Source organism: Bos taurus, chromosome 5, assembly GCF_002263795.3.
Source record: "Bos taurus isolate L1 Dominette 01449 registration number 42190680 breed Hereford chromosome 5, ARS-UCD2.0, whole genome shotgun sequence".
Taxonomy (NCBI): Eukaryota; Metazoa; Chordata; class Mammalia; order Artiodactyla; family Bovidae; genus Bos; species Bos taurus.
Window position 1 is genome coordinate 86,466,669 of NC_037332.1, and position 20,784 is coordinate 86,487,452.

Here is a 20,784-nt window from a genome sequence, read left to right on the forward strand (position 1 = left end):
CGGTGATTCTAAAATGCACATTCAAGTTTAGGAACTACTTCACTAAAACAAGAACCTATTGTTTCTGCAATTGTGCAAGTTATTTTCCCCCAATTTTAAGGTCTCTGAAGTTTGGATGCCTCTTCTAACCCTTGTATACATTCCATTTGAAGTTCCTTTCTTCTTATCTCTAAAGTGCTCTTATTAAATTTATAACCATCTTATAAATCATTTAACCAATGGTGTCTCAGAAAGGCAATGTACTATATAAAATATAATGACTTATTTCCAATCAAGGAAATATGAAGGATACAGTGTAGCTGGTGATAACCCTTAACCAGTATGGCTGGTTTGTTGCTTGTTTCTTTGTTTGATTGTTATTCTGGTCTATGTCCTCTTCTTACACAGAACCAGCCCCCATGCTGTTTTTTCTTCAAATGTCTCCCATTATTCCAGGCCACTTTTTCCTGCTCAGCATGCAGTCTCTAATTTTAATCAATTGTTTTCCAGTGGTTTCTTAATAAGGTTTATCTTTTCCCCAGTATGTTCAAAAAATTTTTGGCTGTAGTTGTTATAACATCTACAACCTTCAGCTCTAACCTTAAAACATTGTCTTTTTGTTTTCTGGTTGTGTTGTTCACCTTATTTCACTCTGGTGGCAGTGATAGATAGGTTTTAAAATACTTTTTTGCTAAAAGAAATGCTTTCCAGTTTGGAGTCGTTTCTGAAAACTGATTTCTCATTCTTTAGTGCTCCTTTCTCTTTCTGCCTGCCTGGCTGGCTGGCTGGCTGGCTCTTTCTCTCTCTCTCCCCAGCCCCCATCCTCATCATGCCTTGTCTCTCTCTCTCTTTGTCCCTCTCTCTCTCAACATTCCCCACTCCCCACCAACACCACCACTCACCAACCAAAATCTCAGAAATATCTCAGAGGTTTAGTATGAAAGATGAAATGAAGGAGAAACTGAGGGTAGACTTTTGAAATGAGAAATGAGAATAAGAATTGTGTGTCCTAAGAATATCAGTGTGAGAAAGGGAAATCAAGTCTGGGAGATATTTCAGAGTTGCTGTTAAGGTTAGCAACTGAATGAATTTGTTTTGTGTTTTTGATTTGTGTATGTGCTTGTTTTACATTTAACTGTTATCTGCACTGTAATATAAGCTCCGTGGGCATAGGATCTTGGTTGTCTTGTTCAGTACAGTGTCTGTACTACCTAGCTCATTTTCTTATACATAGTATGTGTTCATAAAATAGTTATTTTCCAAATAACTGCATTAATGTGAGGGAAAAATAGTAAAGGAGAGCAACATGTCAGAGGTGTGATTTTTAGCATGATTATACATTCTCATTCATATGTTCACTGACAAACACTAACCAGTAACCATGTCCACCAGAGAAATCTGGTTGAAATATTTGGAAAACTATCTTAAATATTTCAGTTAGTGACAACCTCTGCATTTAATAATAATGTGACATAGCTGCAGAAATTGCTGCATTAGTTTATATTTCTAGAAATTATTGTTCAATTCAAAGAAAATAGTGATTCCTTTGTATTAGATTATTGAATTATATGAATCCCACATTCTGAGAGTGACACATGAAAATTAAAGTGTGTTCAAAGATGGCAACCAAAACAGAGGTCATATGATTTGAAAGTGAAAGAGAAAGTCACTCAGTTGTGTCCGAATCTTTGCAACCCCATGGACTATACATACAGTTCAGTTCAGTCACTCAGTCGTGTCCAACTCTTTGCGACCCTAAAGACTGCAGCACGCCAGGCCTCCCTGTCCATCACCAACTCCGAGAGTTTACTCAAACTCATGTCCATTGAGTCGGTGATGCCATCCAATCATCTCATCCTCTCTCGTCCCCTTCTCCTCCTGCCCTCAATCTTTCCCAGAATCACGGTCTTTTCCAGTAAGTCATTTCTTCACATCAGGTGGCCAAAAGATTGGAGTTTCAGCTTCAACATCAGTCCTTCCAATGAACATTCAGGGCTGTTTTCCTTTAGGATTTGTTGGATCTCCTTGTAGTCCAAGGGACTCTCAAGAGTCTTCTCCAACACCACAGTTCAAAAGCATCAATTCTTCAGCACTCAGCTTTCTTTACAGTCCAACTCTCACATCCATACATGACTACTGGAAAAACCATAGCCTTGACTAGACACACCTTTGTTGGCAAAGTAATGTCTCTGCTTTTTAACATGCTGTCTAGGTTGGTTGTAACTTTTCTTCCAAGGAGTAAGTGTCTTTTTATTTCATGGCTGCAGGCACCATCTGCAGTGATTTTGGAGCCCAAGAAAATAAAGTCGGCCACTGTTTCCACTGTTTCCCATCTATTTGCCATGAAGTGATAGGACCAGATGCCATGATCTTAGTTTTCTGAATGTTGAGCTTTAAGCCAACTTTTTCACTCTCAAATTTTACTTTCATCAAGAGGCTTTTTAGTTCCCCTTCACTTTCTGCCATAAGGGCAGTGTCATCTGCATATCTGAGGTTATTGATATTTCTCCCAGCAGTCTTGATTCCAGCTTGTGCTTCTTCCAGCCCAATGTTTCTCATGATGTACTCTGCATATAAGTTAAATAAGCATGGTGACAATATACAGCCTTAACGTTCTCCTTTTCCTATTTGGAACCAGTCTGTTGTTCCATGTCCAGTTCTAACTGTTGCTTCCTGACCTGCATACAGATTTCTCAAGAGGCGGGTTAGGTGGTCTCGTATTCCCATCTCTTTCAGAATTTTCCACAGTTTATTGTGATCCACACAGTCAAAGGCTTTGGCATAGTCACTAAAGCAGAAATAGTTGTTTTTCTGGAACCCTCTTGCTTTTTTGATGATCCAGCAGATGTTGGCAATTTGATCTCTGTTTCCTCTGCCTTTTCTAAAACCAGCTTGAACATCTGGAAGTTCACGGTTGATGTATTGCTGTAGCCTGGCTTGGAGAATTTTGAGCATTACTTTGCTAGCGTGTGAGATGAGTGCAATTGTGTGGTAGTTTGAGCATTCTTTGGCATTGCCTTTCTTAGGGATTGGAATGAAAACTGACCTTTTCCAGTCCTGTGGCCACAGCCGAGTTTTCCAAATTTACGGTGGCATATTGAGTCCATCACTTTCACAGCATCAACTTTTAGGATTTGAAATAGCTCAACTAGAATTCTATCACCTCCACTAGCTTTGTTCATAGTGATGCTTTCTAAGGCCTTCTTGACTTCACATTCCAGGATGTCTTGCTCTAGGTGAGTGATCACACCATTGTGATTATCTGGGTCATGAAGATCTTTTTTGTACAGCTCTTCTGTGTATTCTTGCCACTTCCTCTTAATATCTTCTGCTTCTATTAGATCCATATCATTTCTGTCCTTTATTGAGCCCGACTCCAGGCCAGAATACTTGAGTGGGTAGCTATTCCCTTCTCCAGGGGATCTTCCCAATCCAGGAATCAAACCCTGGTCTCCCTCATTACAGGTGGATTCTTTACCAGCTGAGCCACCAGAGAAGCCCAAGAGTACTGGAATGGGAAGCCTAGACTATCTCCAGCAGATCTTCCTGACCCAGGAATCGAACCAGGGTCTCCTGCATTGCAGGTGGATTCTTTACCAGCTGAGCCACCAGGGAAGCCATATGGTTTGAGGAATGGTTCAGTTGCCTGAAAGAAGATAGATGACAAAAAAGTCTAGGACAGAGAAGGATCCAAGGAACCAGATCATAGACATAGTTTTGACCCGTCCCCATCCCATTCCATGGCCATGGCAAATCAGTTCTCTTTTGGCCCCAGTTGCCTCTTCTATTAGAGACTTCCCAAGAGGCGCAGTGGCAAAGAGTCCTCCTGCCAATGCTAGAGGTGCAAGAGACACAAATTGGATCCCTGGGTTAGAAAGATGCCTTGGAGAAGGGAATGGCAACCCATTCCAGTATTCCATGTACAGAAGAGCCTGGTGGATTACAGTCCACGGACTTGCAAATAGTCAGACGCAGCAGAGGTACATGTGCGCATTAAGGTTCACACACACACACCACTTCTGTAAAGAATAGAGAAAGTCTTAATACTCTCTAAGCTTTCTTCCAGATCTTTTATTCAAACATTAAAAAACTCAAAATTACGCATGAACATGAGAATTATCTTCAAGTAGTGAAGAACCTATAAAATGGTACAGTTTAGTTAATTTTGTTTTAGAAGGTAGAATTAGTCCAACAGATGGGATTTATAAAAGGAGATTTTAGTTCAACCTAACTGGTACTTTTAAAATCATTATATTAATGCAATAGGAAAAGACTTGTAGTGTGAAGCATCAATAGATACTTCACCACTGTCGAGGATATATGTAGGGAAATTATTCATCAGGTTAGAAAGTGAACTTGATATCACCTTCCAGGTATAGTATTTAGTATTCTGAATCTGCTGTCTAAAGCAGTCCCAAGGCAGTCTCACGTCCAGTGTTCTAGCAAACTTGTATATTGAACTGAATATTTTTTTTTCCCTTTTATCATAAAATAAGGAGGGTTGGGAAGCATGGAATGTCAAGACTTCTTCTCTTTGATTCGCTCTAATACGTTCAGCAGGTTCAAGGTCAACTGCCGCCATTAATGATTCCCGTATTCCCTCCCGATCAACGGACACTGGCTGCAGCTGCCCAGCAAGGATTCCTCCTTCCTCCAGGCTTCAGCTATAAGGCTGGATGTAGTAAGTACCGTTTATTTTTCATTTGGGAGTGGGTGGAGGGCATGTCTTTAGGCAATTTAATATTCCTGCCACACCAAGAAATGAGATCACCCGTATAGCATTTTTATTTTAAAGGGGAAATACATGGAAAATGAAGAAAAGGGTTTATGTTGATATTTAAGTGCCTAAAATATTTCTGTGTTTCTGAAGCCAATATTTGTTTTTTATAATTTGGTTTCATAACTTTTATTTCCAGTGTATTCCTAAAATATGAGTATGATTTCCAGGTTGAATTTATTTTTACACAGGTAAAATAGGAATATCCCCAGCTTCCCTAGTAGCTCAGATGGTAAAGAATCCACCTGCAGTGTGGAAGACCTATATATGATCCCTGGGTAGGGAAGATCCCCTGTAAAAGGGAATGGCAACCCACTCCAGTATTCTTGCCTGGAAAATTCCATGGCAGAGGAGCCTGGCAGGCTTCAGTCCATGGGGTCACAAAGAGAAGACAGGAATATGCAGTTTAATAGGTTTCCATTGTGGAGAAGGCAGTGGCAACCCACTACAGTACTCTTGCCTGGAAAATCCCATGGACGGAGAAGCCTGGTAGGCTGCAGTCTACAGGGTTGCTAAGAGTCCGGCACGACTGAGCAACTTCACTTTCACCTTTCACTTTCATGCATTGGAGAAGGAAATGGCAACCCACTCCAGTGTTCTTGCCTGGAGAATCCCAGGGACAGAGGAGCCTGGTAGGAGGCCGTCTATGGGGTCACACAGAGTCAGGACTGAAGCGACTTAGCAGCAGCAGCAGCAGCAGGTTTCCATTGTGGTTTAAAATAAACCCAAGTTTCCTAACGTGAATTAGCTGGCCTTCTATTATCCATCTCCTCCCTATATTTATAGCCTAGTTTCTCACTGGTATTCTTTTAGCTCTTAGACCAAACCATACTCTCTTAACCTGTGAGTTGAATTGTCTGGGTTCACTCTCCTTGGTGTCGTGAACCTCTTCCAACTCAGACCAGGGAAGGCTGGCCTGAACTAGTTAGATCCCTTTCTCCAGGTTCCTTTGGACCCTGTATATTTTCTTCCACTTCAATTGTAAACTGAGGGCCAGTGCACCTTCCGTTTCATTTATTGTTATAGCTAAAGTTTTAGTACAATATTCAACTATTTGTTGAATGAATTAATGAGCATTCGTTACAAACAAAAAAAAGGCATTTTTATACTGATAGTCTATATTGAGATGACTGTTTATATTGCTTATTAACTTTAGTCACCTGTGTTTATGACCATTTTTTAAACCAAAATCAAAATTCTACACTGTTTTGGAAACAATCTAATACTTTATTTTCCAAAATTCAGATACTCAAAATGCAAACTATAATCTGTAGATAAAAATAGTAACAAATTCCAAAGAGAGTCTAGGCTGCTAAGCTGAGTATCTTCCAGAACATTATTGTCATGCTCAAAAAATTCAGAGAAAGCAAGTATATTGAAGTATTTTCATAGATCAAAGTAGAATACCATTGAAAACAATTAGCAAAATATTATCACTTTATATATTTATGTAGAATATTTTGGAAGTTCCAGTAGATTTTGTTTCATTTATATGTTAATAAATTGTCCCATTAACATCCTGCTATGCTTCAACACTTATTGCATTTGAGAAATTTGTTGAATATTACTAGAAATCAGATATACTTCCTGCTAAATGATGTCTTGAAATTTCATATTTAACATTCGTTTCTAGTTTTTACACCTTCCTTTGTACAGTATTGAAGAAGTGGGATGTAATTCTTTAAATATATAGAGCCATAAATATGAGTAGATGCACCTATGGAGTCTAGGTAAAAACGAACTGAACTGAGGAGTTTCAGAATTCAGACTTGTAAGGCACTTTGTTCTTTACAGTTTTAACATGACTTTTGAATATCTTTCTCTTTGGTTTCCTATGTTTTAAGATGGTGTTCTCACTCTGGATCTTTAATTTATTCATTTAATATGTTTGTCACATAATTGTGTCTTTGTAGACTGATTCATCCAGAAATACCAGCTTCCTTTTTTTTTAACTAAGGACTACATTTATATTCTAAATGTTTAAATTCTAAAAATCACTTAAATTTTAAGAAGAAAATTTTAAATTCTATCACTACATTAATTTCTGAGTTTTTAATTGTAAAATATATTTTGTTTCCATATACCTAAGGAATTACTATTCACATTAAATGCATATTGCCAATGTGTTTTTTTGTAGCTTTGGTTACTAAAGTTAAAGAAAAAATGCTTTTAAAAATCAGATTGCCTCAGATTGCACCTGCAGTACATACATATAGACCAGTTCTGTTTTCCAAAAAGAAATGTTTTAAGCAACTGTAAAAATAAGTCCCATTTTCAGATACTTGAAGAGAAAACCTCATTGAGTGTGAACAATAGTATAACTACGGACCTGGAAAAGGTCAGGAACACCTCTCCCTCACTCCCATTTGATGAGTTGGCATAGTGAACTTGTTCAGTGTTCGTGTAATGTGGCATGGAGAAATACATCCCTTCCTAAAGTTACTGGTATATCAACCATTTGATATTTATACCTTCAGTGCTTAAAGTTATAAATGATACCACATCTTTAGTATGTTTGGAAATAAAATAGGATAAAATCTCTACAGCTGCTGGCATGCTTAAAACTACAGTCATGCCAAACTCTGAATCTAAGATGAAGCCAGTAGCAAAATTAAGTGCCACCCTTGTTGACACGCTCATGCTCTGAGTCAGTTTGAGTTGAGGAGCTAGGTGGAAGCGATAAATAGTCCAGACTATTTCCTCCATAATCATGTATCAGGAGAGGAATTGAGATAGGGAAAGAAGCAAATCTCTCCATCATCCCTCTTCAGTGGGGCTTCCTATTTTATCCCCCACCCTCAAATTTTCTGTCATTTGTGACATGTCTGGCTCTCATTTGTTTTCAGTAATAGTACATAGTTTTTAATGACAGTGACACTGACTAATCCATCTTGATTTTAGTCCCAAGTAAATATGAAAGATAAACTATTTTTAATATACTCAAATGCTTTTCATCAATCCATTCAAGAAGGTACTAATGATACATTTTTCTATTTAAACTTGATGTGTCTTGATAAATAAAATTAAATAAATAAAATTTGAAACTACCCAAGAAAGTTAAAATAATATCAATGGGGAAAAAATAAAATTACAAGTTGGGTAACCTAACCATCATACATTGAGTTAGTATCTCCTATTTTCCAAAAAGAAGTTTTTCATTGAAAATAAAGGTATTTTGCCTATAATGAATATAATTGTAGAAATATGGTGTGGAATGGACACCTACAGAATATTGTTACTAGGATTTCTCTCAACTACTAGAAAGCATATCATTAAACAATATACAAATAAATAGCACAGCCAGAGACTTCAGAGCAAAGTGGGTAGATAGAAAAGTTTTATTGAATGTTGTAGTCTACTCTTATCTATGAATATGTAGATCAGTTTGCAAATGTTGGTATATCACCAGAATTTTAGTTGTTTTGGCATTTGCTCTTAGTAAAAATCAATCATGAACCCACACTTCTCCATGTATCTCTATCTAGTTATTGTTTTTCTTACTTATGTCTTAAAATGTAAAAATACTTCCGGACTTCTAAGGTAAAATAATGGTATATTATTAAATTGAGCACTTTTAATATATGCAATAACTGGAAAACAGTTGTGTAAAAACACTGCTTTAATCAATCAACTCAATTCAGAGACTATTTCATTCAGGAAAAAATAAATGATCTTTATTTTTAACTAATAAGTTCTATGAAAATTGTCAATTCAGTTGTTATATGTAAACACACCCCAGATTTTATATTGTATAATCTAAGATCCCAATTTTAAATATATTTGTGGATATTAGCTCATTTTAAGTAGAAAGCAATCATTAAAGCCCTTGGAAATAAATTTGAAAAACTAAATAATGAAGGTTCAAATTCTGAATTATAAAATAAATGTAATCTACAAATGAGTTGGTTCGAGTACACTTTGGATGGTTGAAAACTCCACGGACACAGTCCATTTGCTTCTGCTGGAAAGACTGAGTGGAATTCTGAGCTCTCAACCAAAGACTTGAACCTGTGAACTGCAAAGCTTGTATCCAGTAGATATTTTTGAAATAAAATGTGCATACCTTTTGTACCTGTAGAACTATTTTATGTTGGCAGGAAGACTTTTGTCCTGGCTCACCATAGAAAAAAATCTATGAAAATTTAAAATTATTTTGAAGATGTCTGTTGGTTTTAGCTCAACAGTTTAGACTTGAGAAAGACATTTGAGATAAGGTGGTTGAAGGCCATAAGTTTGGTCAATACCAATTTCTCTGACCCCAACTTTCAGTTCTCTTTTTGTTACACACAGCTTCCTCATACCCTGTCTCGCACTCAGGTTAAGCACTGTTCCTTCAGAGCATATATTTGATAGGCAGAAATAAAAGGAAGAAGTTCTTCTCTTCTTACTAATGACTGTAGTCCTCTGCCTCTCTCCTTTCTATTTCAGTATAAAACTTCTAGCCATGTAAATCTACTAGATGCTTTAGAAATTTTGGACAGGAAGATATTTTATGTGGAAATTTTAAAAAATCTACAGGAAGGCAAAATCCAATAGAATAGCCACACACACACACGTATGTGTGTGTGTGTGTGATGTGTGTGTGTGTGTGTGTGTATACACACATATATTAGGAAATAAACAGTTGTAAATAGGTTGGCTTGATAGTTTTGGCCCAAAGTGTCAAAACGAATATATCACATAGCCACAGATATTGTATCTTCCCCATAGATGGGCTGTCGTGCCCAAACTGTGTGCTAAAGTACCAGGGTGCTGTAGCTAATTCACAGGACACAGAGGATGTTTTAAAATTTCAAGGAAAATACAGAGGCATCTCTAAAACACTACATAAAAGGCATGAGTTGTTTGGAACTTGTTACTTAATAAAATGGAGCAGTTGGACATTTCTTTTGTCCTTAGGGTACCATGAAAGAATTATTGAGCCATGGATGGTGCCTGAATCTAAGACATTTAGGAACTTATAGCCTGTTATACGGAGGAGCCTGGTAGGCTGCAGTCCATGGGGTCGCTAAGAGTTGGACACGACTGAGCGACTTCACTTTCACTTTTCACTTTCATGCATTGGAGAAGGAAATGGCAACCCACTCCAGTGTTCTTGCCTGGAGAATCCCAGGGACGGGGCAGCCTGGTGGGCTGCGGTCTATGGGGTCACACAGAGTCAGACACGACTGACATGACTTAGCAGCAGCAGAAGCAGCCTGTTACATATTCATTTTAAACATTATAACTTTTTAACTTGATAGTTATTGTTATTGACCTATCACATTACAACCACAGAATAGAATGTTGTAACAAAATTTACCTTGCACTTACAGGGATACCTGTAATATTATACAGATAAGCAATTGATTCGCCACATCATGCTACTTGATTGGCCTTGTGCAAGTTATTGAGCTTCAATTTCCTGACCTACAAAATGGATTAATAACACCTATTTTACCAAATTGTTATGGAGATTGAATAGGATTATATATGCAAGACTGCCTCCCATTGTGTCTATCTCAAGTTACTTAAAAATGCTAAATACTGAGCATAATACCAGCAAAAACTGTCCCCCCCCACCAAAATAATATTATAAACCCACACCCAGCAGTTAATGACATTTCATGATCTACCTATATAGGATCAAATTCATTCTGCCACACCTGAATGATGTTTTCTCCGACTAGGAAAGTAGTATTGTTTAGAGAAAAAATATTATAGTGCTGATAGAAACATTCATCTCCTAGGATACAATCTTAACCCTAACTGTTTTAATTATAATCACCAAGTTTTAAACTTTTTATCATTTTCCACTCACCTATTAGAGGTCATGTTGGAAGAAATCATGTGATTTTTAAAAAATGTATTTAGTCATTGTTTTGGTTGTTTGAAACTGGAAATATATTCACATATTCATTCTGCATTTTAACACATTGATTAATTTTTCAGAAACGTGCTAAATAAAATAGCCATATAAAGTTACTGATTGAAATATTTAATTGCCTTCTGAGATTAGCTTAAATAAATGGAAGCCGATGAGCCAAGCTTAATAAACTTAAAATATGCTGTATTTACTCTTCATCAGTTTTCTGAACAGTATTTCCGCTTCCAATAAAAAAGGAAACTCTCAGTTAATTAGTTCCTCATATTCCACGATAAAATTAATGTTTAGGAGTTAAATACCATAAACTTCCTCAGGCACATTTGCTGATGTGTTCCTGTTTTTAGTTAATGTCACATGTTTCATTGTTTAATGGGGGTATCATGTGGGTTTCATTATATCTCTCTGGTGCAGAGGGTCCATGTGTCTGGCATTTTAGGAGACTGCATGCTAATTTCTGATTTAACTGTGTCAACTGTATCAGCTGACATATAGGTCATTGACAATCAGTGCTGAAACAATCACCAAATCACAAGCTAAAAACCATTGACATGGTATGCTTTTATTGAACTGACAAAATAGGAAACATGTGTTGTCAGGATCACATACTGTAGATTCTTTGTACATAAGTGGAGAGAAGATGTAATCATATCTTCAGGCTTCTGTGTGTGTTAGAATTATTGTGACCAGCTCTTCTTCTTCCCTCGCCTCCCCTCCCCAAATCTTAGAAATCAATGACACTGGGCAAACATAACTCAGTTTCAGATCAGATCAGATCAGATCAGTCGCTCAGTCGTGTCCGACTCTTTGCAACCCCATGAATCACAGCACGCCAGGCCTCCCTGTCCATCACCAACTCCCGGAGTTCACTCAAACTCACATCCATCGAGTCAGTGATGCCATCCAGCCATCTCATCCTCTGTCGTCCCCTTCTCCTCCTGCCCACAATCCCTCCCAGCATCAGAGTCTTTTCCAGTGAGTCAACTCTTCGCATGAGGTGGCCAAAGTACTGGAGTTTCAGCTTTAGCATCATTCCTTTCAAAGAAATCCCAGGGCTGATCTCCTTCAGAATGGACTGGTTGGATCTCCTTGCAGTCCAAGGGACTCTCAAGAGTTTAAAGCTTTGTAAATATTTATTTTTGTAAAGAAGAGTTTTGTAACTAAAGAGTCAATCAGTTAAGTTCTCATGTTAGATTGGTGGCATTAAAATATGAAATGATTAAAAAGTAAAGAGAACTGAGTACAGAAATTATGTGGTGACAGCCACCTTCCAATTCCCATGGATTAGATGTTTCTAGGTCAGTAAAATAGTTGTTTTCCTTTTTGCCAAATAATGGAGTTTACAATATTCATCACTGAGAAAAGATATATATATATATATATCTTTACTGTGACAGTGTCATAACTTAGTATAGAAATGATAGCTTATTTTGTGCCTTATTGTTTACATACAGAGAGACATATTAATGTTAAGCAGTATATCTCTGTGAAGTAGTAACTGTGCTATATTAATAACCAGTATTTGGTCCAGTCTCCCCACCGCCCCCCACCACATACAGTGCTGCTGCTACTGCTAAGTCGCTTCAGTCGTGTCCGACTCTGTGCGACCCCATAGACGGCAGCCCACCAGGCTTCCCCGTCCCTGGATTCTCCAGGCAAGAACACTGGAGTGGGTTGCCATTTCCGTCTCCAATGCATGAAAGTGAAAAGTGAAAGTGAAGTCGCTCAGTCGTGTCCAACTCTTAGCGACCCCACGGACTGCAGCCTACCAGGCTCCTCTGTCCATGGGATTTTCCAGGCAAGAGTACTGGAGTGGGGTGCCATTGCCTTCTCCAACCACACACACTACCACCACCAAAACACACACATACAAGCAAACAAACAAAAAAAACACAATAGCCCTTTCTTTGATAAATTCTTCAGATTTCATTAGACTAAAACTATAATCTTTTAATCCATCTTGTTTGCTTTTTAACAGTTAAGAACATTAAGAATGCCTTCAGTTAAAATATGAACTGATTCAGCTCAGTGTTTTCTTTTTGACGTGATTCTCATTCCTGATACCAGAGTTCAGATTGGCTAGTGACACTGTGTTTCAGCCAAAAGGCCTCAAAATGTATTACCTTATGAATTTGTATCCTAGTCCTTAGAATTCCAGGTTTGTATTATAGTTGCCACAGCAAACATGGAATCTCATCTTAGTAGTAAGCTCACACTAAGGTCATCAAACTATATATGCCCAGTATAAGTGTAAGCCCAGAGGAGTAATATATTATTTTATTTGAATAGATGTAACTGTTAACAGTACTGGACAACTCTGTTGCCCAGTAAATGTGCTCTTTCACTATAGAAAGCTCCACTAGAAGGCAAACTTTAATCATAATGTTGATGGGAAAATATAGAAGCAAAAAAAGTATTTAATAAAACAGGGTAAAATAGTATCTTGTTTGTAAGTCTAAGATAGAGATCTGTGTTTTCCATGAGAACTGAAGCAGTCATGCTCCTGGAACATCATGAGAATCAGATCCTGTATTAGGTTTAACTATACTATAACAAGGAGAAGGCAATGGCACCCCACTCCAGTACTCTTGCCTGGAAAATCCCGTGGACGGAGGAGCCTGGTAGGCTGCAGTCTGTGGGGTCGCTAAGAGTCGGACACGACTGAGTGACTTCACTTTTACTTTTCACTTTCATGCATTGGAGAAGGAAATGGCAACCCACTCCAGTGTTCTTGCCTGGAGAATCCCAGGGACAGAGGAGCCTGGTAGGAGGCCGTCTATGGGGTCGCACAGAGTCAGACACGACTGAAGCGACTTAGCAGCGGCAGCAGCAGCAGTATACTATAACAAGCAGAGACAATACTAGCTTAAATGTGGAAAAATAATATTTTTTACTCATGTAACAATTCAGGCATTGTTGATGTGGTAGCTCCGTGCTATCAGGTCCTTCCTTGTTCTCTTCTTTATTGAATGGCTTTCCACAAACTGTGGTTCCCATCTCATGGCCTTAGGTAACTTCTCCAGCTTCTGTGACCCAACTCCAGCCAGTGCAAAGGGCGGAAACTGGGAGAACTACACATTTTAAACAGTACTATTTCACTAATAATTTATTTTTTGCTTTAGTTTCGTAGAACATATTTAAACTTTTCTTGATCCTATTTATATAGTCACCTCATAACAACCCTTCACATTTTTTCAAATATATTAAAGATAGCATTTGCTGTCTGTACAAATATCAATATTAAACAGAAGCTAAAAGTTATTTGCCTGTGCAAATATAACAAAAAAAAAAATCTTTGTTCCATACAGTAACTAAAAGTTATCTTCCTACACTCATACCTTCCTGTCTATAACCCCAATCTGCAGAAGTGATCACTGTTAAGTTTGGTACCTATTTTTCCAGAACTATATACACATATACTATATACACATATATATATTATATACACATATACTATATACACGTATATATTATATAATATATATATTATATACTCATGCATAAATATGTATTTATTTATATGCAGGAGTGAGGATATCCGTGTATTATAATATATGCTATGTAATATATATATGTATATATACACCTCATGTGTGATATGTACTGTATAATATATGGGAAGATAAATGTTTCTGCTATATTCTACTTATAAATATAACAGAAAATCATGGCCATCTTTCTTCCATACTTTCAGACTTAAATTATTCTGCATCTTGTTTCATTAAACTGAATACACTATATTTTATGTTCCCAAGCAATTAACATTTAAGTTTGTCTACAGTACTTCACAGTAGATGAATGCTACTGTGATTTTTGTGTGCACATATTTGCCCCAAATGTATTAATAATAATCAGTTCCATGACTAGAATATGGTGTTTTTCTTCGATATATTTTTTTTTCCTTTTGAACATTTTTCACCTGAGAGATTATCTCTAAATTCTAATGCTCTCTGAGTGGGTTAATGGATGGTTTAAAACTTTAAAATATGAATGATCTGAGTTAAGCTATGAATACGCATCAGTGAGACTTCTAATCTGAAATTGTTAATTGTCTCAATTAAATAAATTCTGTCAGAAGAAAAATTATGCAAGTTGTCAAAAGACGTTGGTGGTCCCAATCCCATTTCATATTATTGAGTGCCCTTGGGCAAGTCATTTTCCTCTTTGTACCTTAGCTTGTCTTCTTCAGGGTAACTCCAGTGATGTCTGCCCTACTCATTTCATAAGGAGACTGTAAATGTTAGATAGGACAAATCTATGCATTTCTAAACGAGTTAAATTATTCTATAATGTATCACTATTTTCTTCTTTGGAATAAAAGATATGACAAACCTAGTTCAGTTCAGTTCAGTCACTCAGTTCAGTTCAGTTCAGTTCAGTCGCTCAGTCGTGTCCGACTCTCTGCGACCCCATGAATCACAGCACTCCAGGCCTCCCTGTCCATCACCAACTCCCGGAGTTCACCCAGACTCACATCCATCGAGTCAGTGATGCCATCCAGCCATCTCATCCTCTGGCGTCCCCTTCTCCTCCTGCCCACAATCCCTCCCAGCATCAGAGTCTTTTCCAATGAGTCAACTCGTTGCATGAGGTGGCCAAAGTAATGCTCAAAATTCTCCAAGCCAGTCTTCAGCAATATGTGAACCGTGAACTTCCTGATGTTCAAGCTGGTTTTAGAAAAGGCAAAGGAACCAGAGATCAAATTGCCAACGTCTGCTGGATCATGGAAAAAGCAAGAGAGTTCCAGAAAAACATCTATTTCTGCTTTATTGACTAGCCAAAGCCTTTGACTGTGTGGATCACAATAAACTGTGGAAAATTCTGAAAGAGATGGGAATACCAGACCACCTGATCTTCCTCTTGAGAAATTTGTGTGCAGGTCAAGAAGCAATAGTTAGAACTGGACATGGAACAACAGACTGGATCCAAATAGAAAAGGAGAACGTCAAGGCTGTATATTGTCACCCTGCTTATTTAACTTATATGCAGAGTACATCATGAGAAGTGCTGGACTGGAAGAAACACAAGCTGGAATCAAGATTGCCGGGAGAAATATCAATAACCTCAGATATGCAGATGACACCACCCTTATGGCAGAAAGTGAAGAGGAACTCAAAAGTCTCTTGATGAAAGTGAAAGTGGAGAGTGAAAAAGTTGGCTTAAAGCTCAACATTCAGAAAACGAAGATCATGGCACCTGGTCCCATCACTTCATGGGAAATAGATAGGGAAACAGTGGAAATAGTGGCTGAATTTATTTTTCTGGGCTCCAAAATCACTGCAGATGGTGACTGCAGCCATGAAATTAAAAGACGCTTACTCCTTGGAAGGAAAGTTATGACCAACCTAGATAGCATATTCAAAAGCAGACACATGACTTTGCCAACAAAGGTTCATCTAGTCAAGGCTATTGTTTTTCCTCTGGTCATGTATGGATGTGAGAGTTGGACTGTGAAGAAGGCTGAGCGCCGAAGAATTGATGGTTTTGAACTGTGGTGTTGGAGAAGACTCTTGAGAGTCCCTTGGACTGCAAGGAGATCCAACCAGTCCATTCTGAAGGAGATCAGCCCTGGGATTTCTTTGGAAGGAATGATGCTAAAGCTGAAACTCCAGTACTCAGTCGTGTCCAAGTCTTTGTGACCCCATGAACTGCAGCACGCCAGGCCTCCCTGTCCATCACCAACTCTTGGAGTTCACCCAAACCCATGTCCATTGGATCAGTGATGGCATCCAACCATCTCATCCTCTTGTCATCCCCTTCTCCTCCTGCCCTCAATCTTCCCCAGCATCACAGTCTTTTCAAATGAGTCAGCTCTTTGCATCAGGTGGCCAAAGTATTCAAATGTCAGCTTCAACATCAATCCTTCCGATGAACACCCAGGACTGATCTACTTTAGGATAGACTGGTTGGATCTCCTTGCAATCCAAGAGACTTTGAAGAGTCTTCTTCAACACCGCAGTTCAAAAGCATCAATTCTTGTGTGCTCAGCTTTCTTTATAATCCAACTCTCACATTCATACATGACTACTGGAAAAACCATAGCCTTGACTAGATGGACCTTTGTTGACAAAGTAACGTCTCTGCTTTAAATATGCTGTCTAGGTTGGTCATAACTTTCCTTCCAAGAACTAAGCGTCTTTTAATTTCATGGCTGTAGTCACCATCTGCAGTGATTTGGGAACCCAAGAATATAAAGTCAGCCACTATTTCCACTGTTTCCCCATCTATTTGCCATGAAGTAATGGGACCAGATGCCATGATCTTCGTCTTCTGAATGTTGAGCTTTAAGCCAACTTTTTCACTGTCCTCTTTCACTTTCATCAAGAGGCTCTTTAGTTCTTCTTCACTTTCTGCCATAAGGGTGTGTCATCTGCATATCTGAGGTTATCGATATTTGTCCCGGCAATCTTGATTCCAGCTTGTGCTTCATCCAGCCCAGCATTTCTCATGATGTACTCTGCATATAAGTTAAATAAGCAGGGTGACGATATACAGCCTTGACGTACTCCTTTACCTATTTGGAACCAGTCTGTTGTTCCATGGATGTTAGAATTGGACCATAAATAAAACTGAGCATCGAAGAATTGATGCTTTTGAACTGTGGTGTTGGAGAAGACTCTTGAGAGTCCCTTGGACTACAAGGAGATCCAACCAGTCCATCCTAAAGGAGATCAGGCCTGAATATTCATTGGAAGGACTGATGCTGAAGGTGAAGCGCCAATACTTTGGTCACCTAATGCGAAGAACTGACTCACTGGAAAAGACCCTGATGCTGGAAAAGATGGAGGAGAATGAGATGACAGAGGATGAGATGGTTGGATGGCATCATTGACTCAATGGACATGAGTTTGAGCAAGCTGTGGGAGTTGGTGATGGACAGGGAAGCCTAATGTTGTGCAGTCCATGGGTTTACAAAGTCGGACATGACTGAGTGACTGAACAACAAGAGCACAACAACAAATATCATTATTATTAAATGTACCAACCCATTTTCAAAATTCAGAATTTGATATGATGAAAAGGATTTCAGGAATTTACCTACTATAGGTCACTCTACTTGCATTATTGTTTTTTATTTTTTAGGGGGAGGGAAAATTTCATAACATTTCTAAATTTCCAGAGGTCTAAAATTTACCGTTCTTGGTGAATTCTGTAGGCCAGGAGTTATCACAAGTATCTATTCCATAGTCTTATTATTAGAGTGATTTAGGAAGCTTTCTGTTCTTAACCTGTAGACTCTGGATACACTGCACAAGGAAGGATGTCTATCATCAAGAGTGTCAAAAAATTGAGTGCTTTTTTAAAAATGAAATACTTGCTAAACCATCATATTAAAAGTGGAAAATAAAAGAGAAATAGCATTTGAATTGGTCTTTATAGGTGTATATATATATAACTTATCTTTATTGTTGCCTGCTACATGCAGGCTTTCTCTAGTTGCAGAGAGTAGAAGCTCCTCTTGGTTGCAGTGTGCAGGTTTCTGATTGCAGTGCTTCTCTTGCTTTGGAGCACAGGCTTTAGGCTCAAGGGCTTCAGTAGTTGCGGCGCACAGTCTTAGTTGCTCTGAAGTATGTGGGATCCTCCTGGACCAGGGATCAAACCCATGCCCCCTGCATTGGTAGGCAAATTCTTAACCACTGGACCACCAGAGAAGTACCTTGAATTGGTCTTAAGTGGCTTGTATGAATGCCTCTCTTCCAAATCCCTACTTTTCTAATGCTTTCATCATTTTGGATGCTTTTCTCTCTGCCATTCATTTCTTCAAAATACACAGAGGCAAAATGTAGACAGCACTGTCAAATAGATGCACATATAGAAGCAGTTCCTTAATTAATGATTCTCTTTGTACAGCTTAAAATGAGTTGCTGTGTAATACTTAAATGATGCCTTGGTTGGAATGGTGGAATACAGAAGGCAAAGGATACTTGTTTGGTTCATTGTCACCTTTGCAGGGATACTCAGATTTCTTAGATAACTAATCCAGGAATTTTTGTTGGTACTAGAATTCATTAGATTTATGGGGAATAAGGTGAGGAAAAGATGCAATAATTTTTATATGCAGAAATGTCTTCCCATTTTAAAACATGTTTCTTGAAGAGTTTATAAATTAATCTGTTACTAAACTAGCCAACTAGGTTAACTATTAAATTAATTGGGGTGAAGTTTTCTTTCACAATGCTACATTAAGAAGACAAAACAAAAGTTTATTTTTAAAAAGTCTCTTACTGAAAGAAATTTAGCTTATGACAAAGCAGTTAAGAACTAATGCTCACCTAAATATATCTTCTTTTTAAATAGTCAAGCAAGATAATTTATTAATTCTACTTTCTCAAATACAATTTATATGGAATATTTATATCCTTAACTTATTTTATGAGTTACTACAAAATATTAGCATTTTTCATAAAAGATTTCAAATATTGAAGTCATATTATCCTATTCCAGCAAGTCTAGAAGGCTTTACAGGCTTTGTGCATTTAGAAGCCCTTTCGCCTTTATTGTGCCATCGTGCTCAGTCATAGCCAACTCTTGGCAACCCCATGGACTGCAGCCCACCAGGCTCCCCTGTCTATGGAATTTTCCAGGCAAGAATACCAGAGTGAGTAGCCATTTCCTTCCCCAGGGGGTCTTCTCAACACAGGGATCAAACCCGCATCTCCTTCAGCTCCTGTGATGGCAAGCAGATTCTTTACCACTGAGCCAATGGGAAGTGAAGTGATTGGAAACAGTCACTATGATGAAGGATTTTGTTTTTGTCATCTGTTTTCATATAAAACATCTTTTTAAAAAGTTGTGCTACATATACACAATGGAATATTACTCAGCCATAAAAAGGAATGTATTTGAGTCAGTTCTAATGAGGTGGATGAACCCAGAACCTATTACACAGAGTGAAATTAAGTCATAAAGAGAAAGATAAATATCATATTCTAACGCATATATATGGAATCTAGAAAAATGGTACTGAAGAATTTATTTAAAGGTCAGCAGTAGAGAAATAGACATAGAGAATAGACTTATGAACATGGGGAAGGGGGAGGAGAGGGTGAGATGTGTGGGGAGAGTAACATGGAAACTTACATTACCATATGTAAAACAGATAGCCAACAGGAATTTGCTGTGTGGCTCAGGAAACTCAAACAGGGGCTCTGTATCAACCTAGGTGGGTGGGATGGGGAGGGAGATGGGAGGCAGTTTCAAAAGGGAGGGTATATATGTATACCTATGGCTGATTCATGTTCAGGTTTGACAGAAAACAGCAAAATTCTATAAAACAATTATCCTGCAATAAAAAATAAATTAATTTAAAAAAAGCAAAACATCTTTTCTAGTAGATACCTTGACCATATTCAGGTACTTCAATGGCATCATAATAGTGGGTTCTTATTCATGAACAGAAATCATTTTAAGATTTAGGAAATTTATATTATTGACTTTTAATATCCAAGGGGATATGAAAATATACAAAAGATAAAATTATGGAATATTAGAAAAGAATGGTTTGATGTGTGAAAATATATTACAAAAGATTATTTGACTACCTCCTTTGAGTTCTTATTTCTTCATATCCTAAAACTCTAGGCCTCTTTTTCCACCTTCATTTTGTATCCTTCCTTGGTATCATTGGCCGCAGATCTAAAAAACCAATATTGCTTGTGCTAAACCCTGTACAAAAAACTAATTTGTTCCTCATTTGTATAATTATTTGCTTACAAGCTATTTCTTCTGTTAAGCCTTAAGCTTTTGAGGAAGAGTTGTCATCTGTGTTTGAAATTTGTTAGTTTCTTAATTAAATAAAATATTGCTTCATATATTCAGTCCATAAACATTTTATAGCCTTAAATGGTCAAGGCACTATGCTAGAAACTGTGAATGTAAAGATTAAGTAGACATAATTCTGCCTTAGGATGCTAACAGTCTGGTTGGGGAGAGTGAGATATAAACAGATGTGATATAATAGAGCTATACATAGAATTTTAACAAAAGTGAGTGGAAAGGGAATGAATTCAAATCTAAGCTTGGTAGAAGGTGTCAGGGAAGGCTTCTTGGGGTGGGGAGTCCCTAAAGGTTGTGCCTAAAGTCAAATCCTGTAGGGCAATTAAGCAAATGAAGTTGTTGGAGTGAAAGGATACAGAAACAACATTCCTGATAGGAAAAAAAAAAA

The 20,784-nt window shown here is 37.8% G+C and overlaps 1 protein-coding gene across 15 annotated transcripts in view; it reads left to right on the forward strand.

Annotated features, from left to right (window-relative positions):
* SOX5 (SRY-box transcription factor 5) overlaps nucleotides 1-20,784 on the forward strand; it is a 1,174,568-nt gene that overhangs the window by 1,010,028 nt on the left and 143,756 nt on the right. For 13 of the 15 annotated variants that reach the window (XM_010805416.4, XM_024991902.2, XM_010805413.4 and 10 more), the window contains one exon: nucleotides 4,537-4,660. In XM_010805416.4, coding sequence (XP_010803718.1) covers nucleotides 4,537-4,660 — 124 coding nt within the window. 15 annotated transcript variants of the gene reach the window in all.